This window comes from Paramormyrops kingsleyae, chromosome 11, assembly GCF_048594095.1.
Source record: "Paramormyrops kingsleyae isolate MSU_618 chromosome 11, PKINGS_0.4, whole genome shotgun sequence".
NCBI lineage: Eukaryota > Metazoa > Chordata > Actinopteri > Osteoglossiformes > Mormyridae > Paramormyrops > Paramormyrops kingsleyae.
The window spans coordinates 14112502-14138337 of NC_132807.1; the positions used below are offsets into that span (position 1 = coordinate 14112502).

Consider the following 25836-nt stretch of genomic DNA (forward strand, 5'->3'; position numbering starts at 1 on the left):
CACCCTGAGATGCTGCCACCTTAGGAGCTACATTGGAAGGCTCGTATGGCCAAGCTGCCGGAGCTCGGAATACACCAGGACTGGAGATCCACACCAAATGTGCCTCACAGCTTCTAAACCACCCCAAAACAGACCTCAAAAACACAGAATTCCCAGTAAAAATTTACTCTGACACTGAATCTACAGCTACTTAAGTTGTCTTCGACCATGTTTCATTATTCCCTGAGATGAGCTTTTTTCCACATTTCAAATAAATAAACCAAAGACAAACATAGCCCCATGTCTAGCATTGAACCACAAACAAGATTCTACTACCATTACCTTGAATAACAATTAAGCAAATCAGACAATAAGACAAATCAGTCAATTCCTGAAGCATTCAGCATTGTAGAGCAGGCAAATGAAGCTAATCAGCAGGCCCAGCCTACTGGCCCTGGATCTGCAATGCAGACAGCATTCATTTCACAAGCTTAAGCAATCCTGTCCATCTGGTGCTATTTCTAACCCAAATTCAGAAGCACAGCCCCACAGTACCTCCAAAATGAACTTTCTTCCTACACTTGGGTGTCTCTTCCATTTGCCCCCGCTGTCCCACTTCTCTCCAGCTGACTGCAGTTCCCCGGAAACACAGAGGCTTCTGAGGTGAGGAGACTAGCTCCACCTTTACCTCCTCAGACCCGCGGCGCCCACAAAATCGTGCCCACAAAGTTTCGAGTATCCCAGATGAGGTGAGTGAGCAGCCATAATCGCCACCGTGGGAAAACAGGAGAGACCGCGACACGGACGAAGAATCCTATTCAAGCTCCGTTGTTAGTGCCGGGAGAGAGAGAGAGAAAAAAGTACAAAAAAAAAGAGGAGAAAAAACCTATATCATGCCAAGGCCCACTCCATAGCAACCGGGGTGTACAGTGTAGAGAAGGTTTCCATGGAGATGCATCAATCAGGAATGTCCATGAGTGTTGCACTGAAGAGTTTCTGAGAGACTGGAGCGATTACACAGTCTGTAGATTTGACGAATGTGGAGAAATATACATTAAAATGACCCCTTTATTCCTGTACCGGAAATATTTGCAAGAGTAATTCTACTACTATTATTATTATTACTACTACTACTACTACTGCTAATAATAATTATTATAATAAAATAATAATAATAATAATAATATTTTACAGGAATAATTATTGTCATAATTGAATATAATCAAGTAAATCAAGCATCATATAAGACGTTAAACATTTTACATAGTCCTGCTACAAATGATTTCTTCACCAGCAGGTGTTAACAGATGAAGTGTGATATTTAAACATTTCATTTGGGGTGAAAATAAAACAATTGGGATTACAGCTAGAAAACATCTTCAAATGTTACATAAAATTCTAAAGTACAAATTAGAATATGACTGTTTTAAATCTTAATTCTTTCCATTTGAAGGACATGTGTCCAGGTCAACAAAATCTGACTGAACATTTAAACAAACATTCATCCAATGGGCATAAATAATTAAATGTTCCATTTATTGAATAAACAATTTAATGACAACACTCCTGGCTTTATTATGTTTCCCATCAGAAGAGCTTCTACTTTATGCGACCAATCGTGAATGTAGTATGTCTTGTTTGTTTGTTTGTGTGTGTGTGGGGTATCTTTGGCTTGTGAGTGCATGCACTGAGAAAAGAGGAAAGAAAAAACCAAAGATGATGCATATAAAGAGTGAAAGATGATGATGTTGTTGATGATGATGTTATTATTATTATTATTATTATTATTATCATCCTCATTATCAGAAATTGAGGACTATAATGTACACATCTTCATGGGTGTGCATGTTCATGTGTGTCTACACACGTACCCTGTGCATCCTTTGCATGAGCATTCTTTGGGTGTGTGGGTGAGGCTGCAGTGAGGTGGGCAAGAGTAGGAGTGAGCTGGGAGATCTACACTGGGCCAAAGCGAGCAGCAGGGGCACCTTCAGTGTGCGAACGTGCGAGCACGCATGTGCACACTCCAACTGAAACGCCATAGAGACAAGGAGCACACTCCTCCCACACAGACCCTTTGTGCCAGCACTAGTCCCAGTTCTACACATCCTTCCCAGTTCCTGTGGCGGACACAGATAAAGCTCAGCCCTCTAGATCCATGCATGTGTGCTTTTAGAAAGCAGAGACACCGCATCTACAGCTGGTGCGACTGCACACAGCAGAGGGCACACACCAGAAAGGTGCATGCGTGTGAAAGTACATTTGAGTGTATGGGTTTATTAGGTCCTGTTACTGAAGCTGATGCTGACTGAAGGAGCAGCATGCAGTGGCCACCCCCTGGATAGACTTAAATGACAGTGAAGAAGTTTCTGTGTAATCTGCCTTGTCCCTAGAGAAAGGTTTTGTTTCCTTGAGGATGCTGGTGATTCTGGGATGCCCTTTCACTCCAATGGTAATCTTTAGTTCTTTAATCTTTAGTTCTTTAGGCAGTGGTGCCTTAATGGTTAGAAAAGCACACTTGTAATTGAGAGGTTCGAATCCCCGACCAACCAGGCAGCACTAAGGTACCCTGAACAAGGTACCGCCCCCAAGCACTGCTCCCCAGGCACTGAATTAGCTGCCCCCTGCTATGTCACGACATCACATATGGGCTAAATGCAGAGGACACATTTTATTGTTGTGCACTGTAGTGTGTCAACACTGATCACTAAATTCTAAATGCAATATGGGAGCAAGCTTTAATTTTGTGAGCACTCGGCCTTTCAATTTGACAAACTTTCAACACAGTGAGATTACGATCAATTAAAAATCATCACTGTGTCTGTCTTATTCGAATCTTTCTATCTTTCTGTGATTTAGGTAACTAGATCTGCTGTGGTTAGGGCTGTCACTATCAATCATATTAATATTAGAGCAATCTAATGATTAATGTGAGTAATCACTTTATAATACTTGGATAGCAATTGACGCACAGTCACTCACACATGCGGTCAATTTAGGCACTCCTATTAACTTAAGTTGTGTGTTTTTGGATTGTGTGCAGAAAGTGGAAGATGCAACATGCAATCTCCACTCACACAAAGTGGTGTGTGGTGACAGCTCCACCCCCGACAATTATCATATAGGAAAAACCATAATAGAATTTCCACTTTACCATTTAGTTTTCAAAGTCTATATGCAAAAATCCTGCCAAAATGAAAATTAAAATGAAATTGTACCATTTACATTTTAATTTTCCACTCATTAAATAATTCAGTAATTTTAAATAATCCAGTAATCTTGACAGCTCTAGTCGTGGTAAACAGTTAAATGCTATTGAAAAAGACCTTCTCCTGACAGTCAATATAATAATATAACTCCTTTTCACTTCTGCTTAAGAAATCCTAAGCACATCCTGACTTTCAAATGCTTGTATTAACACAAACATCCAATGGCTATAAAGTTAGCTATTCAACCAAAATAGCGATATTCACATCTGCAGACGCTTGACGTAGGAAGTCAGAGTAATCATGTTACCAGCAAGCTTGTTAGTGTTTTATCAATGGGAGAGTTTATAAAGATTTCAGCATACGCCTTGTGTTACAGCCCGGCAGGCCAGCCCTCATTTTCCAGTGAGGAAGAACTCACAGTTGTGGAAAGATCTGCAGGTTTAGGAATTAAACTGTGGTGAAAAAACACATCTAAAACTAATTAATGGAAATTTCCTAAGCCCTTAAACTTGTATAGTTTTTTGACAGTTAAAAAAAAATCAGAATATGCATCACAGAGAAGTTCCTCCAAGACTTCAGACTGTGGAAATATCCAATGTACAGGCCTCCTCAACTGCAAGGATTTAATGACATCCAGGTCACACTATAAAATTCACAAAAAAGCTGCATAAACACTTATTTACTACAAATTACACATAACAATGTGGCTTCATATTCCAAAATGTAAAACAGTCACTCTACCTTCATGCTAAATATAGCTTAATTTTGAGGTACAATGAAGAATCATTAACCCAGCCTATGGTAAAGAAAAGTTGATGCCTCAGCGATAGAATTCAAACATCCGACTTCAGAGGTCTGAGAAGGAAGGACCGCAGAGTCCCTCTAGAATTTTGCGATGAATGCTAAATCAAGCAAACTGCAATGCAGGAGATTGCAATATTTCAAAGTTGCCACAACATTCCCACGAGAAAAGGCCAAATCAGACAGTTTACATTTGAACCATGACACGTAATGTGATGCCATCGCAGCATGTATTCACGTGTATTTTAAAGCATTCACTGATGGCTGTGTTAAAACAGGTTTCTATTTGTAGAGATAAGGGTGTCTCAAAATGTTATTTTTGGCTAATTTGTGAAGCAGTTTCTGAGAAAATGTGTTCTTTCACTTTTCATTGGACAGGGATGACATGTATCTTTCTTCACTGGTAGTACTTTAACAAATTCATGAACTTGCAATTTTGCCAAATCATGCAAATTTTCTCCAAAAAAAAGCATATAGAACTCCGCAAGTTGCATTGCAGGCTCCACACAAATAAAGCATTTTTTTCCACAACAATCACAAAAAAAGTGATTTTAAATAAGGGCTGACTAAATATTTAACTCCCAGAGAAATAAAAACCTGGGTAACAAAGAGAACATAGAGCCCTAGGCAGCTGCAGAGAGTGCCAGCACTGCTGGAGCCCAGTCTTGGGTTTATTTCTCCCATCAGCCCTTGGCCAGGGGAAGGCATGGAGATTCATGCAGTGTCTATCCAACCCCCAGGCCCCACCCCACCAAGGATGAAGTCTGCCATGCTGCTTTAACAGACTGTAACTCTGAGCCCCATTTCAAGACTCAACCAAACTGTTGCCTTTATGTCTAAATAAAGCAAATCTGTTGATTCTTGATCCCAGTTGGGGCGGGGGGGGCATAAAGTAAAAGCTTCTCCACTTGGCAGATAACCTGTGTAGGCTGTGTGGTCAACCCTGGGACACTCTCTCCCTGCTTGCAGTCCAAAGAGTAGGGCATAGAGAAGGCAACACTGCACACTAGGCCCATCTGCCTTGTGGAATCAGGGGAGCCAGTGCAGCACAACATGAAAAACGGAGGCAGAGAGCGAAAGTAAGACAGAGCGAGACCAAGTCGATGTCACAGAGGACGGAGCAAGAGACAGACAGACAGACAGACAGACACCAGCTGCTTCCCCACACAAGAAGGTGGCTCACACACATGCCCACACCATGCCGGGCTACAGATGTGAGGCCACTCTCAGGCATCTGGCATCTGTGCCAACTGCATCAACAGGCCCAGATCACTGTGAGGCAAAACAAAGCCATGGCCCATGCAGCAAACAGCTGACGTTTACTATTCTTAACCAGTGCTGATAACTGGCATTCAATTAACCCCCATCATCACAGTGCCAAGCAGCCCATCCTCCCAGTCGCTGAAGCACTGCCCTCACTTACGTGGCCTCTCGTCACTTGGCTTGCTGGGGAGCTCCTCCACGCAATCCGCCGGGAACCATCCTATGTGACCTCGGGCGCTGCCTTCCCAGAAGCCCCCTTCGCCAATGCTCAGGACTGGACCAGGGAACAAAAGAAGAATCGCTTAACAGGCAATGTGTACAGCTGGAGGTCTTCGAATAGGTTTGCACATGCTCTACATTAAATGGAAAGTGCTACCGTGAGAAGCACAATAGGGCTGCAAAAAACAAGGTTAAATGTTATTCAGTAGCTTACCACACCATAAACCTAGCATTTATGTAACTCTTTACCTACTACCCATGCCCATATCCTGCTTGGTATATTTATTGCATAAAATTTTGTAGTAATCAGAACTCTATATGTAGCTGGGAGGCATAATCTGTCGCCCATTCTCTTTACCATCTGGTGAATGCAACTTGGCACCCTAAGTGTTCCTTGCCAGTGGCAGCAGAATGACACAAAGTGTCATGCGCCGGGCACAGTCTGCACACAGACCAAAACCTTCTGCGCTGTTCTCTCCTCATACTTAAAGGGTTGTATGGTACAGGTTAGGCCAAGGACTAGGATAGTCAGCTGGGTTGAGATTAGACATCTAATTTTTCACACCATCACATGGTCTAGTATGGTTGTAATGGTACACATATTCATAGAGTGGTGTCACCATTTTCAGTAGTTACATCATTTTGAGTTAAGAACGCACAACACAATGTATGAATGCATTGCTTGACACAGGAAAAATCTTAATTCAGAAATAGGGCTGGGCGATTTTACATCGATATTATATCGAGGATGTTCAATAATCACCAGGGCTTCAGATGAGAGGTGAAACACTTGGCCGGACGCTAGTTTTACGGTACCAAATGGACTTTTATTTATGGCCACAATTTGTTAAACAGATTAGTTGTGCACCAAAAAAAATCTTAATCAGATGTGCTGTGCAACTCCCAAAAGTTAGTAACCTGTATAAACCCTGTATCTTTATGTTTATTGAATTTGGTTAGCAGAGCACACCACATAATACTGTTTTGGTATACTATGGCTTGGTATTCTTCAATGCAATATACACTGAAGTAGCGGTAAAGAAAGGGACAGCTCAGCAACCAAAACATCTTTTAAAAGAGGAGATATTGTGGATAAACGAGGTAAAAAGACGTTGGTGGTGTGGCGGCACTTTTTGCAGTTGGGAGCCAAACAATTATTTAATGTAAGGATATGCGTAATTTATACTGATTACCAACTTTGGGGCATCATAAAAAGCAATTTTAGGTACACTACTAATGTGGGGTGGCTTTCCCGAAAGCCATTGATCTTGGCAAATAACGAACAAGATAAAGAATGACGTAGGCAAAGGACAAGTGAGGTCTATGAGCGTTTCCCAAAACCCTTTGTTATTTCAGAATTAACAAACGAGCCTCATTTGCGCTAATTTATAATCAACTTCATAGTTTTATATTGCAATATTGACCTCTTATTAATCATCACCACTATTACGTTGTGCATCGATGTGCTTTTCTGATCTGTTTTGGCTGATCTCTATGTCTCTGTGACAGAAGGAAAAAGTTCAAATAAAGAGTGATGCAAAAAATAACGAGTGGGTCGGAGTACTTGTAAATCTATGAACGAGATAAACTAATGTAGTTATGAAGGGTTTCGGGAAATGTGTGCTAATTAACGATCAATCTTAAGTACTAGATAATGAACTACTTAGCATTACGAAACTTTCGGGAAAGCCACCCCTGATTAACAAAAAATTAACAAAATGTTTTGCCCCTCATCTGAAGGTACCCCTTGTGATTATTGTGCATGCATGTATAATAGACGTTATATTGCCCAGGCTTATTCACAAATACATGATCAATATGAAAAGCATTATGATAATTGTGGCTGTGAGTTGTTAATGCTGGTTACAGTCGGTCATAATCAGCAGATATTTTGGTTTCTCAATAAATTACACCAACACCAGAGAAAGAGTAGTTAACATGACCAAGACTGTCTGTGGGCTCTATTATACCAAAGTCAGATATGTTGCTGGAAAAACATCCAACATGCAAACTCATGAGATGACGTCACTTGATTGTGCGTACAATGAGACCAAGACAGAATCAGCCTCTGGAGGTTAATCTCCTTATCGCATCTAAGGCACTTTTGCCAGGAAATTCAGACCAGGCTGAAAATCATTCTGGCTATAGCGGTGTTTATCACTACAGATATGTTGCCATACCCAGTAGCAGAGTGCATAGGATTTTGGACAGGATTTAGTTCATTATAATTGTATAGGCACTTTCACACCGAAGTTCCAGAACTTGGTCCCTGCTTACAAGTCCCTAGGCTGTCTCAACCAGGAACTTTTGCAGCTCCTGGCTACTTTTATGTGTCACTTTCACACCACACAACAGGAACTGGGACCTTTATGATAAATAAGCATGAAACATGCAAAAAGTTCATAGGTTAAACTTCACACACAATTTTATATGAAACTACACCGGCTTTTATATTTTACTTATACAACTTGCGACATGTTTATGATTCTTATTACCTGCAGATCGATCTTTTTTGTTCCACACAATAAAAAATGATGTAACGTTATCCTGCCAATAAACTGGCAAGTTTCACTACCATGATATTAGGCAAAAGCGGATTGGTTATCAATCTAATTTTCCGATACAGAAATATGGAGACGCAACTTATTAACTGACATTTTAAATTTAATTGGAGGTACAAAAATAATTCCATGTGCTCAGTTTTTGCTCTGCTACTTCTACACTACTTCTACTTCCTGCATTTCCACGTAACTTCCAAGTAGGCGCTAGGTGCTTCTGGTCAGCCAATCAGCATGTTATCACTATAAACACAGTACCTACAATGACACGAAAAGGATCCAGTCTATAGTAGTTCTAAAAAAGGGTTCCAGAACAACTTCTGAGGAATTGCAAAATTTTGCAAGTTTTAAATGAATGTTCCTTTTCAAGATTATCTAGTGTATGTAACAATTTAAATATATACTTTACTTCTGTAATAAGAACCCTGTGAAATATAATTACTATTCTTGGGGTACTTCCACCTTGCTGCAAACCCTTTGAGAAACCTGACAGCATGCTGGGACTGTGAACTGGCTTTATGAATTTAGGTATGTCTCAGAAAACCAGGTGGACTATGGGGAGGCAGTTCTCCATGTGCAGTTCCACATGACATACTGTACTGTAGATCACATTAGCCATGGCCCATTGTGTACTAGGACAGACAGAAGGGCCCAACACACACACAGGCCCCATTAGGGATGGTGTTCCCATCCTGATATTGAGTATATGTCCAATATTACAACTTATATGTTAATCAGTTTCAACAATATGCCCCATAACTTGGTGAGAAGTAGCAGCTGGGGAGAAGGTTGTATAGCAAGAAACACACCAGGAATCCCATTTTTTATTTTTTTTTTTAAATATGATTCAAATTGATTCAGTTAGCCAAGGGGTACCTAAGTTAGTTAGTACACATTCATAAATGCTGAGCCTCACCTTTCACCCTGTCGTTCTTGTAGAGGGGGATTTCTCCTTCTGCTAGGGGCTGATAGGACTTGACCACCACGAAGTGCCTGCCAGGCACAGCACTGTACAGCTTGCGCTTTGGGCCCTGGTGCTCCGGACCAGGGTGGCCCTCCCGGCTGGAGCTGGGGCTGCGGGAAAGAGCAGGGGGATCACGGTGAGGAGAGCTGGCCGACCACCTACAGTCTGCATCAGACTGGCCTCATCTCAACTCCCCCTTGAGCGGTAAACACATCACTACACCACTGCAATAATCATGTTTGTTTTCTGAAACACAAATGGGTTTCATTGTTTTTAAAAGTCTTTTATAGATTTGTGCTCCTGCTGTCAACCTAATTTTACCATAGGGCATCCATAAAGCATATTCTGTACTATTTTATTTAAACTATTTCACATAAAAATAGCAGTAAGCACAGGAAACAGGGTCAAATGAAAGAATATGTGCAGAACTGTGACGCTGACGTCTTCATCAATAAGGGAGCATTCAGTATGACACAAACTACTTAAAATAGCCACATATAAACAAAAGATCTCACACACCACAGAGCATCAGCATACACAGGTAAGATTGAACATTAGTAATGTATACACTAATGGGAGTCCATGCAAAAAACGATTAAAGATACAACACATCAATCTATATTTCACAGCAAATTAATTTTAACACGACAATACAGAATGATTGCACTATTACCACTAAATTATTGTTCAATTGTGTCTGGAAGAACTATTATCAACCTCTGTGCATCTACAGTACGACAAGCTTCTGTTTGTATCGTTGGCTTTGGTAGGCTCACCAGACTCAAATATTTAAGATGTAAAGTGACGTGTGGGTTCCCTCTAGTGGACAAAAGAACCAATATTTATGAGCTACTTCAGGAGAGGTCACATCTGGCCCATCTACCTTCAAATGCATTTTATTTTAGTTAAAAAATATTTTTGGAATAGCCCAAATCCAAAAATCATTTTGTGCACATGTTTTATTCTTGGATTAATCAATTTCTGCACAATACAAATAATACATATCTTAGCATCTCTATAGGGAAAGGGCAATGAAAGAAATTTGAAGTGGTTCATGTGCAATATTACTACCCCTTAAAACTGACTCATGTTCATCTTCCTAATCGCTTAGATTAATTTTAATACGCACGGAATACAGACTGAAAATAATACAGATCTGTGCAATACTGTACATCAGTTTGCTAACATTAACGTTTGACTGTAATCACACATGCAACTTTTCACTATAAGAATACCAGTGGAAAAACAACCTCTCTCAGCAAAAAGAAAAATAAGGAGATAATTACATTACTAAAAATTTTTGAGTGGGGTTCTGTACTTGCAGCTTTCAAGTGATCTCATCTCAAATAACTGGTGTACCTGAAGTACAATAGAGTGTTTTTCATTTGAAAAGTAGTTTTGACACATTTAACACAGCAAACTATCTAAAAATAAAAAACAATCAAAAGTCAAGATAATTCTCTCGTCAGTTTGTCTTTTGCTACACTCTTAAGATCCCTTGTTTAGATACAGAGTGAGCCATGTTGCGTAAGTGCAGAAGGCTGCGTAAGTGCAGAAGCCACTTTCCTACACAGTGAGGGGACTGGGTGAGCTGCAAGTAGGCCACAGGAAGATGAGCTGAAGGTTAAACCAAGCTGGATATAGAGCCTAATTCACTGTGCCTGCAGAACTGATAAGACTCCATTTGGGATGCAGTCTAATTAAAACAACATATGAGCACATTCATTAGCTCTTCCAAATAGCAAATTGTCTGTTTCATTTTAATGACCGTTTTCCAAAAAAATAAAAAATAATAATAATAATAATCAGTGACATTATCATTGCATGTCTGTGTTGTTTACTGGTCTTTGACAACGGAGCAATGAAGAGGAAAGAAACTTATTATTGTAGTAACAATAGTACTAGCAGTAGTAATAATGAAAACATGTACTGTAGTCTATGAGACCACAAACAAGGTCATTTAACATTTGCCTTACTAGACAGACTGATCATAGACAAGCAGCATGCCACAAAATTAACATGACCTGAACAACCTTGTATGCCAACACACAGCTGTGAGGCAGGACAACAACCTCCTGGTACATGGAGCAAACCACAGCCCACCCCTAGCCTCCCACACAAACTGACATAGTCAGAAACAGGATCTCTCATCCGTACCTGGAGCATTTACCAAGGCCAGCACAGTGCAGCCTGGCAGCAGCAAGAGCAACACAGCAACATCAGACGTGGCCCTACCACAGCACCATCCATCCTCACCGGTGAACTGTACATTTACTTGTTTAGCAGATGCTTTTTGTCCAAAGCAAAGCACAACTGAGGATCAACTATGAGCAACTGGGGTTAAGTGCCTTGCTCAAGGGCCAACAGTGATATGCTGACTCTGTGGACCACAGGATATGAACTCACCTTCTGGACATGGGCACAGATTCCTAACCAGAGGAGCTATACACCAGCCCAGTAATACATGGGTCCACTGCTCTGGATCTTTTTCTTACCCACAGTAACATTGCGTTGTTGTCATCAACACTCTTCAACAAGGCCAGGACTTGACCCAAAAAGTACTAGCCTATGACAGCAATACAAAACTCTTATCAGTATTCCAGTGGGAGCCACATGGTGGGGCTGGTATTGAAATAATGAGGTGCCGATGCAATGGCAGTAATTACCTAAGCTGTATCCTCCTCAAGTGACCTGTATATGGAGCCATCACACTAACATGTATTCTATAGACATGCAATACGGAGGGGAAGAGATGGAGAGGAGATCAACTTAGTCATTACATATTTATCTGCATTTACTCAACCTGGAGAGAGACAAAACTCCCACTTGCTCATTTTGCCTTAAAGTAAACTACAGACATATAATGACAAAAACAGCTGTACTCAGGGTTTAAATACCTTACAGTATGTCCAAATCGTACCTTGCCAATATTAACATTTTTTTCTTAACGTCTCAAAATTTAGTAAAAGATTCAAAGTGAGCAGTTTAATAGAAGGTTAGTTTTGCACTAAAAAAAAGTTTTTTTTTCCTTTCAGCTTAAGTGTTCATTTTCATTTTAGTAGCTCTGACCAGTCACTCATTTCTCAAGTGGATGAGATATTCCTATATGACGCCCTGATTTCTGTCCGGTGTTTTTGTGTTTTGATTTACTGTGTTTACCTTACTGCTGCCAAAACATCACCTGCTAGCTAGACTCTGCTACAGGCACAACGTATGTAAGCGGCAATAACTTGATATTGATGCATTTTCACAGGGACATTACGAACGAATAAGCAAGAATATTACTTGTAGTGATTAGGCATTTCCATGCTTTTTTAAGTTTCATTTATAGCCACCCCCTCACATTTGAGCGGGTTAGGGGTGGAAGCTCCCTGCAAATCTGAAAATTCATGAATAGCCTCCTAACCTGAAACCATAACAGTCTATCAATATGACCGATAACATAAAAAGTCCATTTATTACCAATTTCTAAACAAACTTTCTAGACTTTCTAGACTTTCTGCCACAAAGCATATCTAGCAATTTTTATGTCACAGTCATCACAACCTTTTTCCTCTTAGAAACACTTTCAGAAGCTCTGGGAGCACTATGTTTTGGACCCATTATTTAAAATGCAAAATTAATGTGATCGATAAGTGTAAAAGTTACTGCAAGGAACGAGAGATTCCATGGTCACAAAGACAGCTACCATGCAAGTCAGGCTGGTTTCCGAGACAAAGATCTGCAGCTTACCCAAGCCAAGATGTGTAGATGAGTGTTTTTTTAATTTGACCAAAAATAACTTTTACTATTAAAAATACAGTATGCACAATAAGATATTGAATAACATTAATATATATCATTTTATGCGATCCAAATCATTCTCAGTATTGTTTATAATTCTGGCTTATGCGTTTTCTGTGAGTTTCTGTGAACTTTTGGCAAGTTCCAAAAATGTTATTGTTCACGGCCAACTCGCGAATAACCAAAACTGCGAATGTCAAATTCACAAACCTGCAGGGACGACTGAACATGTTATTTTTCAAAAAAATCAAGTATTATTTAACCATACGATATGTATGCATATGTAATAAAAATAACTTTATCACATTTTCCAATTTATTTTGTATTGATTTGCACAACATGCTAACAAATGAACACATCGCATCTTTAAGACTTAAAGACCCCCCCCCACCACCTTACTGGGCTCTCTCTCCTCTCTGATTCTGATTTAACCCCAGCTACACTGATTTATTAATGCAACAAACAATTCATAAAGATTATACAGATACACTATGCAACAAAGACTTACATATAATACAGAATTACATACTGAACAAAATGTCACAGATGTGATTAGATAGGTTACGTATTGCATGAGCTATCAGTAAACATGGCATGTGCAGAAACATACAGCACTTCAAGGCATAGCTTCAACCCTGGGCCCACTTATGTGATCGCTCTGTATATCAGACCACTGTTACTGTAGCCAAAACACACTGGGGTCCGGAGCCACGAGGTAGCCCAGTTTGCCTCATTGGCAATCAGTGTTGTCCCCCCAACAGCTCCTCTCCTCCCTAGGGCCAAGTGGGACGCGTTTCCATAGCATGCAGTGTGGCGCAACAGAAAGTGGGGCAGAGCTCCATAAAGCCGGGCAAGGAGCGCAGTCTCTGGGCACTTGTGGCCCCGGGTGCCGGTATCAAAGCGCTGAAGGTCAAAGCCAAAGGCAGCTTCTAGGGGGAATGAACTCTGACAGAGAACTGGGGCAGTGCAAAACCATCTCCTTCATAAGGTACTCTCATATCCCACATGAATTAGTCCCTCATTTTGCAATATTAACATGTGCATTGTAGTCACTGTTAAACCACCACCTAATGATCAACACAAATAAGAGTCACAAAGATAAAGATAAAGAACCGTCTGTGACCTGTCTTTTTGTCATTGGAGAGACTGAGCACTGCAATGAGAGAACTACAGAAAGGCATGAAGAAGATGCTGTGGACAGGAAGTGGGCTAGAAGATCAGCAAAATGAGTGCATAGGAAAGGAAGGAGAACCTAAGTGTTATACTTTACAGTGCCATTTGGGGTTTGAACAGAAAACGTTAGGAGGTCATAAAGCAAAAATGTGAGTGAAAAGCAAAGCAAGCAAACAATGCGTAATGTGTAACATGAAAACAGATCGAATGAAAATCTAACATCCAAACAGATCTAAAAGAAAGCTCTCACTCTACTTGCTCATTCGCAAACTTAACACGTTACACAACACCTACAGCACATCTACAGCACATCTGTTTCTTTAGGGGAGAAGACAGTTGTTCTGTCTGTAATACAAAAGAAAAAAACCCAAGATGCACATGTGGAACGAGAAAATTAGACAATGACTATGAACAATAGCAACACACGGTCAGGGTAATGTTGGAGGAATGTGCTGCTAATTAGCTCTGAGCTTGAATGCATCACCCAAAAATAAAGCAGTGGCTGAATCTGTAGAATCTGTCAAGAATTCATGCAAGAAGTCATTCGCCAATGTGAGAAAAAATGCAACCAATCGCAAAACTCCCTTTGACTGTATATCTTAGTCAAATGCTTGCCCAAGTACCGTGACGAACTGTTGGGTGCAACGTTATACTGTTGCACCCAACAGTCCGTCATGCAGAAAAAAAAGCACTGAGACACAGATGCTGTAGTTGCTGAATGGGGGGCGTCACACTCACCCACACATACTTCTGCTAACAGCTACATGCTGTGTGAGTCAGTATCATGTGGATTCTGTTTCTTAATGGCTTCAATAACCACCCAACGACAGGCATAGAATCCATGCTATTTACAGCACACTGCACTGGTAGCTGAATCAAAATCAACAACAGAAACATGCAATTATCAGATAAGGTCAGAAACGTAATAAAGGAGTATTTGCTGAAACAGCTGAAATGCCTCCCTGTGTGTGCGCCATTGTGGGATGTTACCTAATACACTATGGAATAAAGGCTGAAATTCACACCCCTGTGTGACCATAGCCATAGCAACCACACCAATTTCCTGGGGAAAGTGTCCCACTTTAACAATGTGTTCTGGTGTCAGTTAAATTAGTTGGACTGGGACAGGGTGGGAAGTATTCACTAGCAGACCTTGACTGAGGAAGAGAAATCAAATGTGCATGCGTCCACGTGTGTGGGGAGGATTTTCCAGGTCAAATAGTCTGTCTTTGTGGAGAAATGGCTGCCCTATTGAGCGATTTAATTTTGCACATGGAGATTGTACTGGCTCACATAAGAACCGCCTCTCAGACCCCATTTCCCACATCTGTCCCAGAGGATTGGCAAATGCCACAGATGTGCTCACGTATGTGAGCAACTCGCACACAGCTTCAGCTGCACGATCACACGCTTCACAATCTGGGCCGCTAAGACGCTGTCATCACCTCCCAAGATGAACGTCTTCTGTTCCCAGACTTCAACTACAAACCTGTGTCCTTATCTATTCCCACAGCATGTGCCTTACACGACTTTTACACATTTGCCTATTTATATAGCTGCCTATTTATTAAAGGCATTTAGGTTAAGTGCCTTAGTCAAGGGTAAAAATGCAGCTACCAGCTGGAAACTCATAGACTTTCCAGCAAAACTTTTTGACTCTTTTGACCACTATTTCCCAAACAATAAGTATTGTTTTTAACAGACACTCTTTGTAGTCAGAGGGTGCTATATCATAAGTAAACAGCAGGGAAATCCAAATTATCACTGGATGCTATGAACCTACGCCTACGCTTGCATAATACTAGCCATTTTATTGCATGCCCAATGATGAGAAGTGGATCAGGACCTCAAAAGATTCTCCCTGTCCCTCATGAGGCCTTGGCTTTAGGAGATCGTCAAGCCAAATATGGTACAGGTCATGTTGGGAGGGCGTGGAGGAGATTGCATAAAAGGCATTTGCAGAAGGGAGGGAGATTAGGAAGCAGAAACAGAGCCCATGCTCTGGGCGCCCGGCCAATCAAACTGCATGCTCCTCAAACCTTGCTCACCTGATCTGCCGCTGTTGGGGCTGTCTCCGGACCTCCTCCCCCAGGCGGCTGAGGGAGGGCGATCGGCTGCGGGGTGCACGGGACCCCCTGCCCATTGTCTTCACTGTGCCATTGGGGTTGTTCTGCATCTGCTGGAGCAGTTGAGGCGAGAGGCTGCGGTGGGAAGAGGAGGCCGACAAGGCGGCGGCAACCGATGGCGACCAGTCCTGGGGCAGGTTGTTCACGTTCAGGTTGTTGTCACTGTTCGAGCGCAACAGCACACGTGGGGCAGCGAGCGTGCTCTGGGTACCGCGCCTCCGCTGAGAGTACGCTGGTGCCTCGCGGAAAGGCACTGGGGAACAGAGGACGAGAAAGGGATGTCATGTTTCCGTCACATCTGCACAAATCATATTAACAGATAATCAATACAGAGTCTTGCTCATTGAAGGCTAAATTTGAGGCATAATGGCAGAAATAAGTGAGATGATTGGAGCAGCCACGATGCAAAAGGCTTCTGTGCTAGTCTGATGGTTGGCATCACAAACTTGGGCTCTGAGAGCTCAAGATCAAGAGTAATTTGTCATCCCTCATATTACAGATGAGTGCAAGAGAACGAAACAGTTCCTTTTGGCACTGCATTGCTATTTGATATACCAACAAAGAATAAAAATTAAGGGCATAGTTAAAACGATAAATAAGTGGTAATAAAAATGTTCATAAATGAAGACATAATAATAATAAACAGAATAAAGAAACATGCATTAACCGGCGTTTATGAGGTTATATGAATTTGTTGTGGCAACTGAAGGGTCATAGTAGTAACAGGTATAATGAAGGTGCAGTTAATGCATGATACTAAAGTAGAACGGAATTACGCCGTGAGATAGCCTGCGAAGAAAAAAAATGAATTATTTGACCCAGCTGCTTCGCAACCTTGTTCCGTAAGGTGGGGGCTGGTCCTAGGATGTATACATAGGAAGATACCCCAAGTCACTGTACTACTCACTGAATTAGGCATTCACTGCCCATTAATGTCATTCTCACTTCTGCACACCTGGAGAAGCAAGAGTCGTGGTTTCCTACTCCCTTGGAAACAGTGAGCCAGGGGCTATATCAGGCCTCTGGTACTGACTGAGGCAGGCAGAAGGTCATGGCAAATAGCAGAGCCTAATGATTCATCTCTTTGCATCATTAATTATGTATCTCTGTTTCTGTGAACGTGTAACTGAGGCAACAAATGACTGGGAAGTCTCATGACAACACAAACATAGGCATGACTGCATCACTTTAGATGTGTCTTACGTAAGTATACAGCGTGATAATTCTTGGCCCAGACTCCATGGACAATGACTAGTAAACACAGCATTACTAGTTACGAGTATTTCGAGTAGCCAAGCTTTGCTGAGTTCTATAGCATTGCGTTCACAGCATCCAGGACACAGTCCTCTGAGCATCCACTTAGAACCTTCAATGTGCTGCTTACATCAAGGCTCACTGACCTCTCTTTTCATGCTCTGATTAGGAGATTATGCTGCATACAGAGTTAGGCTAAAAACCTGACCCAGGCCCACCCTTGGGCTTACTGCTTCATCAAAAAAGGAAGACATTTTAGAAGCAGCCAGGGCTCAACTGATTGAAAAAATATCTATCAGCTAATTTCCCAGAACACATCGATATAAATGGGTGGCATGGTGGTAAAGTGGGTAGCACTGTTGCCTCACACCTCCAGAGCTGGGTGTTCAAATCACACCTCCGTTGTGTATGTGTGGAGTTTGCATGTTCTCCGCATGTTGAGTGGATTTCCTCTGGGTACTGCAGTATCTTTACACATTTAATCCAATCCAAAGACATTCAGCTAGGTTCACTCCCTAGTGTGTGTATGTGTGTGTGTGCGTGCATGCTTATGTATATGAGAGATGGACTGGCATTCCATCCAGGCTATACCTCAGCCTTGTGCTCTTTATTGTCTAGGACAGACTCCAGGCCTCCCTGAGATACTTACCTGGATAAGCAAATTGAGGATGGATGGATGGAGGAACAGATATCTATATAATGCGTGAAATGGTAGTTAAGTGGAGAGCACTGTTGCTGCACTTTTTGGGATAAGTTCCAAGCCAATTGTGACTCAGTACTGAATAAGGATAAAGCATCATCATCTGGGTCACAATAGGCTACTCTCATGATCTTCCCTGTCTATGCGGAACCCCAGTGAGGACGAGGAGAGGGGGGACCAGCTAATGAGCTGCCAGCCTGTCACCTCGTAAAAGGCCAGCAGGGGTCCATGGAGACACGGGCAGACGTGAGGGTGAGAGGGCCTGGCTGGCCTTAAAAGCCCAGAAAACACAACGGTAATCTGGGGAATGCAGGAAGGTGTGAAATGCATGGGGCACCATGCATCTGATGAGACAGAAAGAAAAAAAAGGATACAGGACCATCACAAATGGCCTCAGAATGATTGGTGACGAAGCAAACGACGTCATGTGGGGCAAAGCACATGTGAGTTACGCACGCAGCTGCCAGGTGATGCTTCAGCAGCTGGCGCCTGACGGCCACTGCATTCTGAGACCCCAGGGAGTGCGGAGAGGAATGAGGGGGTTTTTGGCTGCATGTAGATGATGGCTGACACCCAGCTCCCACCTTCATGCATGGTCACCCCACAAGCCGCTACAAAAAAACATGGGCACAGAGCAGCTGGAAGCCAGTGCACAACAGCTCACCCCTGAAATAGCTGTGGACAGCTTAAGCAGGGAGTTATAACACTGGATTATCACAACAGTTTTTTGCCTTTTCAAATCTCTTACATCTCTGAACATTAAAAAAGCATGAGTTACATAACAGCAGAAAGAAATCACTCTATATTATTTACTGCTTGTCAACGCATGCCTGCAACAAACACCAGAAAAGCCACATCCTTGAGGACCTAAAGACAAAACTACTTCTTCCTGTTCTGTGCTTATTTTTCCTGAAATGTCATTTTCACGAAGAAAATGTTACATTATACAGTCAAAAGAAAGAGAGGACAGACCCAGCTTATGTAGAAAATTAACTTCTACTCCCTCTGATAGGGTTGTTTATAACAAGCGGCATGGACACTTCAGCGGGTGTTTCTGTTCCCCATGAAATGCACATGTAACATCTTCCATTTCCCTCTCTGCAGAGGATGCCTTGATCGGCCAGCGTCCCGAGCAGATCACAGTACCAGGGTCACGATGACCTCGAGAGGAAGAGCAGAACCCCCCTTTCATTCTGCGAGAAAACGGCACAACTGCCTTGCCAGTCTGATAACCGTGCCACCGTCACATCGTCACCAAGATTTCTCTAAGAAGCGCAAAGACAAACCTGAAGAAGGACCTCTTTTAAATTTAACGAAGAAACATCAATTGTTGTAAGGAAATCACTCAAATTCAAAGAAACAATAGTTAACAAAACTAAGTTCCCAGCTCAAGGAAATATTTCATGCTGAACCAGACACTTTGACACTTACACTACAGCGCATCATTCAGGAAAAATAATTGTATGCACATAAAATACGTACACATATATTACATATTATATACGTACATGTTTATGTAACATGGGTTTTCTTTAAAGTCAAATAAGAACACAAGGATTTTAGGATACTTTTATTTTTATAAACAGTTCTAAAATAAAATATTTTCAATATAGTTTATAGTTGAAGTAAGAGTAAAGTCTAAATCCCAAAGAACAAAAGCACTCTTCTTACCTTCTTTCTTAAAGGCATTTAGTAAGGACTTCATTTTCCTCACTTCTTTACTTTTCACTCCGACCCGTTCATAGTAATGTGACACAAACGACGAAAAGGACGAAAACCAGAGCAAGTGACGAGAGACGGAGCGCAGCGAGTCCCCGAGCCGCGGCGTGGCACAGAGCTGTACTTTCCCTGGGCAGAAAGTGACTGGGGGAGCGGTTTACCGGCGCCGTGGCCACAGAGCCCACCCCACATGATTGCGCCTGTCAGCTGAGAGTGGGACTGGCGGAGCGCAGACGGTACCGGGACGGAGCTCGGCAGCTTCGCGCCGCTCTTCGCACTGACGGTCATGTGAGCGCTCGCACTGACGCGGCTCGCCTCGTGCCAAAGCGCCGCCTCACCTCGGCGCGCGTGCAAGTGCGCGGCTGACCTAACGCAGAATAACATCGCGTTTGACTACCCTTTGTCATTCGTATAATTAGCCACGAACACGTGCTGTTTTCAGTTCCTGGGCTCCTTGAATTTACTGAATTGGGTCTAATCCTCCTTTGTAAAACTCATTATTTAAAAGAGATGATTACTCCTTCTCCGAGTAAAAGTATTTTCAATTAAATGATCAGGTAACGCAATTTAATATGAACCGTATACGTGTTACCTCATTTTTGTGCAATGGAGTTTTTTTTATTTAACTGACACAGGCATGTATTAAATTGACCCTGCTAAATAACATTTTGGAGACTGGAGTTTAACCCTTCCTGAACAACTAACAGCTGTATCGGAAACAAGCCTTCAAGGTTGCTAGGCAACCCAAAAGGATTCCTCAAACCAGTTGCTTTGTTGAGGCATCAATGAAGTATTCTGCTATTTCTGGTAGTAAGGAGGTACTTATGTGGTACACTTAGGAATGATATCTACTTTTAACATTTTGCTTAGGGTTGTACATGGTTTATATAGTTCTGGGCAGATATTTTTGAAAGTTTTTATTAAAATTCAAGTGGGACTGCAGACCTATTTTAGCACTGACCTTAGCATGTCTTACACAAGGGTCCCGCATCAGGGCTTTGAGCAGAGTTACCCCATCATCTCCCACACACTTTTAGAGCTGGTTTCCCCAAAGCCTTCTGTAACCAGGAATTAGAGCTATTTATTTGCATTGTGTCCTTTGTTTTGCTCCCATATTGTCCACTCATTTCCATGATGGGGGGGCGGCTCCTCCCTCTAGCTACAGACAGATGTTGTAAGCCACTACAGCATACCATTGAAGCACTGCATTTGCCAGGGATATAAAAACATAATTGGCGTTGAAGAACCTACACAGCCTACATTTACTGTGTACATTTGCTACAGTTTTCCAAGAATCCCTAAATTCATTACAAGGAAAGCTTAAAAGCAGATGCAAAACCAATATACCATAATGCTGGATCACATAGGACTTTAGTAAATCCATGTTATGTACCAGCTGGTACGTCACTTCAATTAAGGCAGCCTTGTGAACCTACTGACTACACATACCATCAACTAAATGTGTGTATGCCCTAATAATACCCTTCAAGTCTGTAGTATTTCCTTAAACACACGAAGCACCAAAGCATGGATGTTTTTTTGGAAAGTGAACATATGAACTAAAAGCAACTAAAATGATATAAATTAGAAAGGCTGCATGTACAACAGCATAATTACAGCAAATCTGTCTGTTGAGAGTCAGGGGCCCTCATTCAACTGAAATCCCAGATTATAATATCTTAATTAAGACTTCCAAGACATATACTAGATCAACATAAACATATAAGCTGGGTGTGTCCTGCATCAGTTATAAACCAGAGTTTAAGTTTGGTGCCTTAAGACTGGCCCAGCTGAAGTAATTTGAGCCAGTGTCAGCACCTTCATGAGCACACGCATAGGATAAAGGCTTCAGTTTGACTTCCTAGTGTCCATTCTCATGTCAGCCTAGATAAGTTAACCTGCCCCTGCAATGTCTGTTTTATAGAGAAAAGCTGGAAAGACATTATGAGCTGGAGACACTAGCAGTTCACTCTTACAGTGATGAACACTGCATAGTCCTTGTTTTCCTTAATTAAAAAAACTATTCTCAATCAGCATGCTGCAGCTCCCAAAAGACCCATGTGGCAGCATGCAGCACTATCCTTATTAAATCGATAAGCTTTAAACAAAAGAAATTAATCATTTTGCACTACACCAAATTCATACTAAGCTCTAAATCCATTTTTGTTTACAATTTTGCACATAGAAGTCATAATTAGAAGGTAATGTATGGTAAGGTTTGAGGTTACAATATTGTCGATTATCATCGCAAACATAAAATTAATGTTTCTTTGAGAACACCAGTGCCAAAATGTCATTCACTGTTTTTCACTTAGCATCAGACATTTTATTGAGGACTTTTTATAACAGACTTCATGTTTTAGCAAAATAAAACGCATTTCCTTTTACAGTTTTAAAATGGCACAGCTAACATACGTCTCATTTTGGAATTAACGGGGAAAAAAACTGAGGACACTCTCTACTGGGTCTCTTGTTACAGTTGGTTTGCCTCAGAAACATTCCAAGTACATTATCATAATTCATGTATGCACAATAACTACAGTATTACAATGCAATGCATTCCCAATTTATATCTAAAAATGTGATAACTTTTTCATCATCATGCATAACTTTTCTCAGCAGCGAATGAATCACAATAACAGCTATAATAAAATCTAAAGAAATTGTTCAAGTTATTCATCTTGAGGTGTCTAAGAAATATAAAATTATAACATATTATATGTATCAGCTACTGCAGTTCAAACTCTGAGCTATTAGTTAAGTTCTCCTCAAACAAGCTTGATGGGTCGAATGGCCTCCTCTCATTTGCAAATTTCTTATGTTCTTATGTTCTAAACTCAGTATAAAGAGTTCATACTTCTGCTCACTGTGCATTTGGCATATATGCTGGGTATGTATCATCTCTGGAGAACATACTAAATTCCATCCATCCATTAATTTTCCATAGCTGTCATGGGGGTCCGGAGTCGATCCCGGAAGCTACGGACGCAAGGCAGGGAATAACCCAGGATGGGGTGCCAACCCATCACAGGTCACACACACCATTCACACCTACAGACAATTTGGCAACTTGACCCTTCACCTTAGCATGTTTCTGAACTGTGGGGAAAAACCAAAGGACACAGAAGAAACCCCACAACAACATGGGGAGAACATGCAAGCTCCATACATGTAGAGCTGAGGCAGAGACTCGAACCCCAGTCCCAAAGGTGTGAGACACCCATTATAATCATTGTACCACTGTGCCACCCAACATGCTATATATATACAGATCAATAAACACAAACTGTAACTCTGTTGAGGAGCATGGGCACATTTCTGAATAGATTTTGAACAATAGCTTTTATTAATGCATTCATATCTGTGTAAGAAAATTGCAGTGCTGTTGTACAGTAATTGCAATACATTGTACAGTCCAGCTGAATATATGTCAACTGCTGTCAAAATATGCCAGAGCAATAAACAGCTGGCACTTCTGGAATGTTTGAGGGAGATGTATTCCAGTTTTTCTCAGACAGTTACCAATATGGGTGCCTTTCCAGGTATCCACACCAGAATGAGTGACACTGTTGTGTTTTTTTCACCAAAGATTATAGCAAACCTGCATCATGAGTTGTAATTGAGCTGTCAATCGCTAGGAGGCATTTCATGGGAGGATAAAAGTCAAGGAAATGTATTTACCGATTTACACCTGTTGTTTCCCCATCCGAACGCCATAGTTGTTCTACTTTCATTTACACGTACATCTCACACCAGGATAGCAGCGATATCCGGCACCTGCTTTCTGAGAAAACATTTTGCTATAATAATAACAGATTTGGTGCCTCCACCAAAGACCCTACAGATTCAATTAATTCCACAGGGTGACCTCCGTTCAAGGTTAGGATAATGCAGCTGAAGCTCAAACTTCAGCAGGTTCCTGACCTGCTCAAATTTGCTGTGTTGCACCCCTGACAAGGTCTTCCGATCAGCCATGCCTACTCCACATGGTTCTTCATGAAATTGTAAGAGGGTGCAAGGGATTATAGGGATAAGCCTTAATTTTGGGATTTTGGACAAACTCCATCTAACTGGAACCTTGTCATAGATGGACTGATGGCTTCTGAAAAGGACAGTCTTTAATTTGGACTACTTGTGTCTTGAAAGGTCACATAACCCTTCAAGAACGTGTGATCCCTATAAATAACCATTCTGATATTAATAAACCCTAATAATCTCTATGGGTTATCTCCCTGGACATTTACTAGAATAAAAAACCAGGAGGCATTAATCTCTGATAATCTGAGAGGAACACATTTTCCCTGCAGTTAATTTGCATGCTAGCAGAGCTGTGTCACACTCAGCATGACTTAAAAAAGTGGCACAGCAGCCTTGCTATTCCTCTGGACTGTGACCTGCTTTACAGTAGCTCACCTATGCTCACATCCTTACTCAGAATGCAAAATAAGATTTAGCATCAAATACATTATTAGGTAACGCTTAATATTAACAACACTTATAGATACAGTAATGCCTTTATAATGCATTCACAGAACATTCAGTGCACCTTCTTAATACATTCATAGTGCATTCATAGAACATTCATAAGCAGCATAGAAGCATAGCTTATACAGTAGCTTAACAGCTTTAATATACATTAATAACATGCATATCATTTTTCTATTATCATATGGTATTTGCTATAAATGTAGAGTAAAGCTGTTAAAGCATGTTCCGATGTTAAGGTTCGATTACCAGCTGCTTAGGTATGTTCTAGGAATGTATTATGAAGGTGCACTAAATGTTCTATGAATGCATAATGAATGCATTATGAAGCTGCAGTTAATGTAAAGCATTACCCACTATTAAGGTCACATCATACCAAATACATGTAGAGAATACAGCAGGGCAAGGTGGATTCCCATGGTTACTGTTTAATCAAAAGGTTTACAACACCTTTCCAAATCCTCACAGTAATAAGAACATTACTGGCTGTTTGTTAGGATTTAATACCTAAAGAGCTGCTTCCTGAGAGGAGGATGATCACACACGTCTTTTAATCTGTCTTCAATGGCAACTTCCTCCTTTTGGATTACCAATAAGGCATCAGCTAGATCCCTCCAACCAATTATCACATGGCTATGGGCACCATGGTAACCACTGGGTGCTGCTAAGAGGAACAGCGATTTACATACTTGACTAGGGAGTGCAGATTTAGAGCTGCGATCTTTCACTATAAATTGGTGTGCTACAGGGCACAAAACCTGCACCATGCATCACATATCTGTGAACACTGAGATCTCATTATCTCAATCCAATATGATAACCCAATAAACAAGGCTAGTTCATTTTAATTATGGCAAATATGGAGTATTTAACATATGATATGAAAGACAGAGAGAGGCAGGGAGTGCTGGCATTAAATAAAAGCCAGGAGTCTGTGACAGAAATGTAAGTGCACATGGGAGTGTCGCAAACCTAAGCTCATTAATAATATTTTCATGTGAAATGAAACAAACCTTTATCTGATAAAGAAGAAGTTCAGAAAGCGAAGGCAGCATCAAGCACAAATAAAGTATCACGTTCGCTGCATTTCTCTACGTCAGTTTCACTTTGCGGCAATTTGCAGCAAATTCATGACACTTCTGAGACTGCCAGCGCTCACAACTCCAGCCATACATTTTACACCTCAGATTTCTACATGAAGGGAACAGAAGAGACCAGGATAAAGTTGGAAGCTATAGAGAAAAAATACGACAGATGGGATTTTAAGAGGCAATCTTGATCTCCACCTTCTTCTACTGACACCTTTCATTATGTATCCGAAAAGGACAAAACACAGCATAATAAAGCGTCTAAAGCATTGCCCTTGAGTTCACTGTGAATATCAATGAATTATTTTGGCTACAATCTGTGAAACATTTTAAAACTGGCCTTAAATTTAGTTGTGCTTTCGACGTCTGGATACATCCAGCTGTTTGATTTTGAATCTGTACATGTCCTTGTATGTAAAACTGAAAAAATATGCAGAACATGCTGACCTTGTGTAGTTTCCAATTTATACATTAAACTTAATTACATAAAAAGACATGCCATCTCCATTAAGAAT

At 41.2% G+C, this 25836-nt stretch overlaps 1 protein-coding gene across 9 annotated transcripts in view; it reads right to left on the minus strand.

Moving 5' to 3' along the window:
- shank2b (SH3 and multiple ankyrin repeat domains 2b) overlaps positions 1-25836 on the minus strand; it is a 193697-nt gene that overhangs the window by 82989 nt on the left and 84872 nt on the right. For 8 of the 9 annotated variants that reach the window (XM_023805315.1, XM_072718094.1, XM_072718093.1 and 5 more), the window contains 3 exons: positions 15998-16328; positions 8946-9103; positions 5413-5526 (listed from right to left, as the gene is read on the minus strand). In XM_023805315.1, coding sequence (XP_023661083.1) covers positions 5413-5526; positions 8946-9103; positions 15998-16328 — 603 coding nt within the window. Of the gene's footprint in view, positions 1-5412; positions 5527-8945; positions 9104-15997; positions 16329-19700; positions 20050-25836 lie in introns of those variants that run through there. The other variant, XM_072718095.1, reaches the window with a different exon arrangement.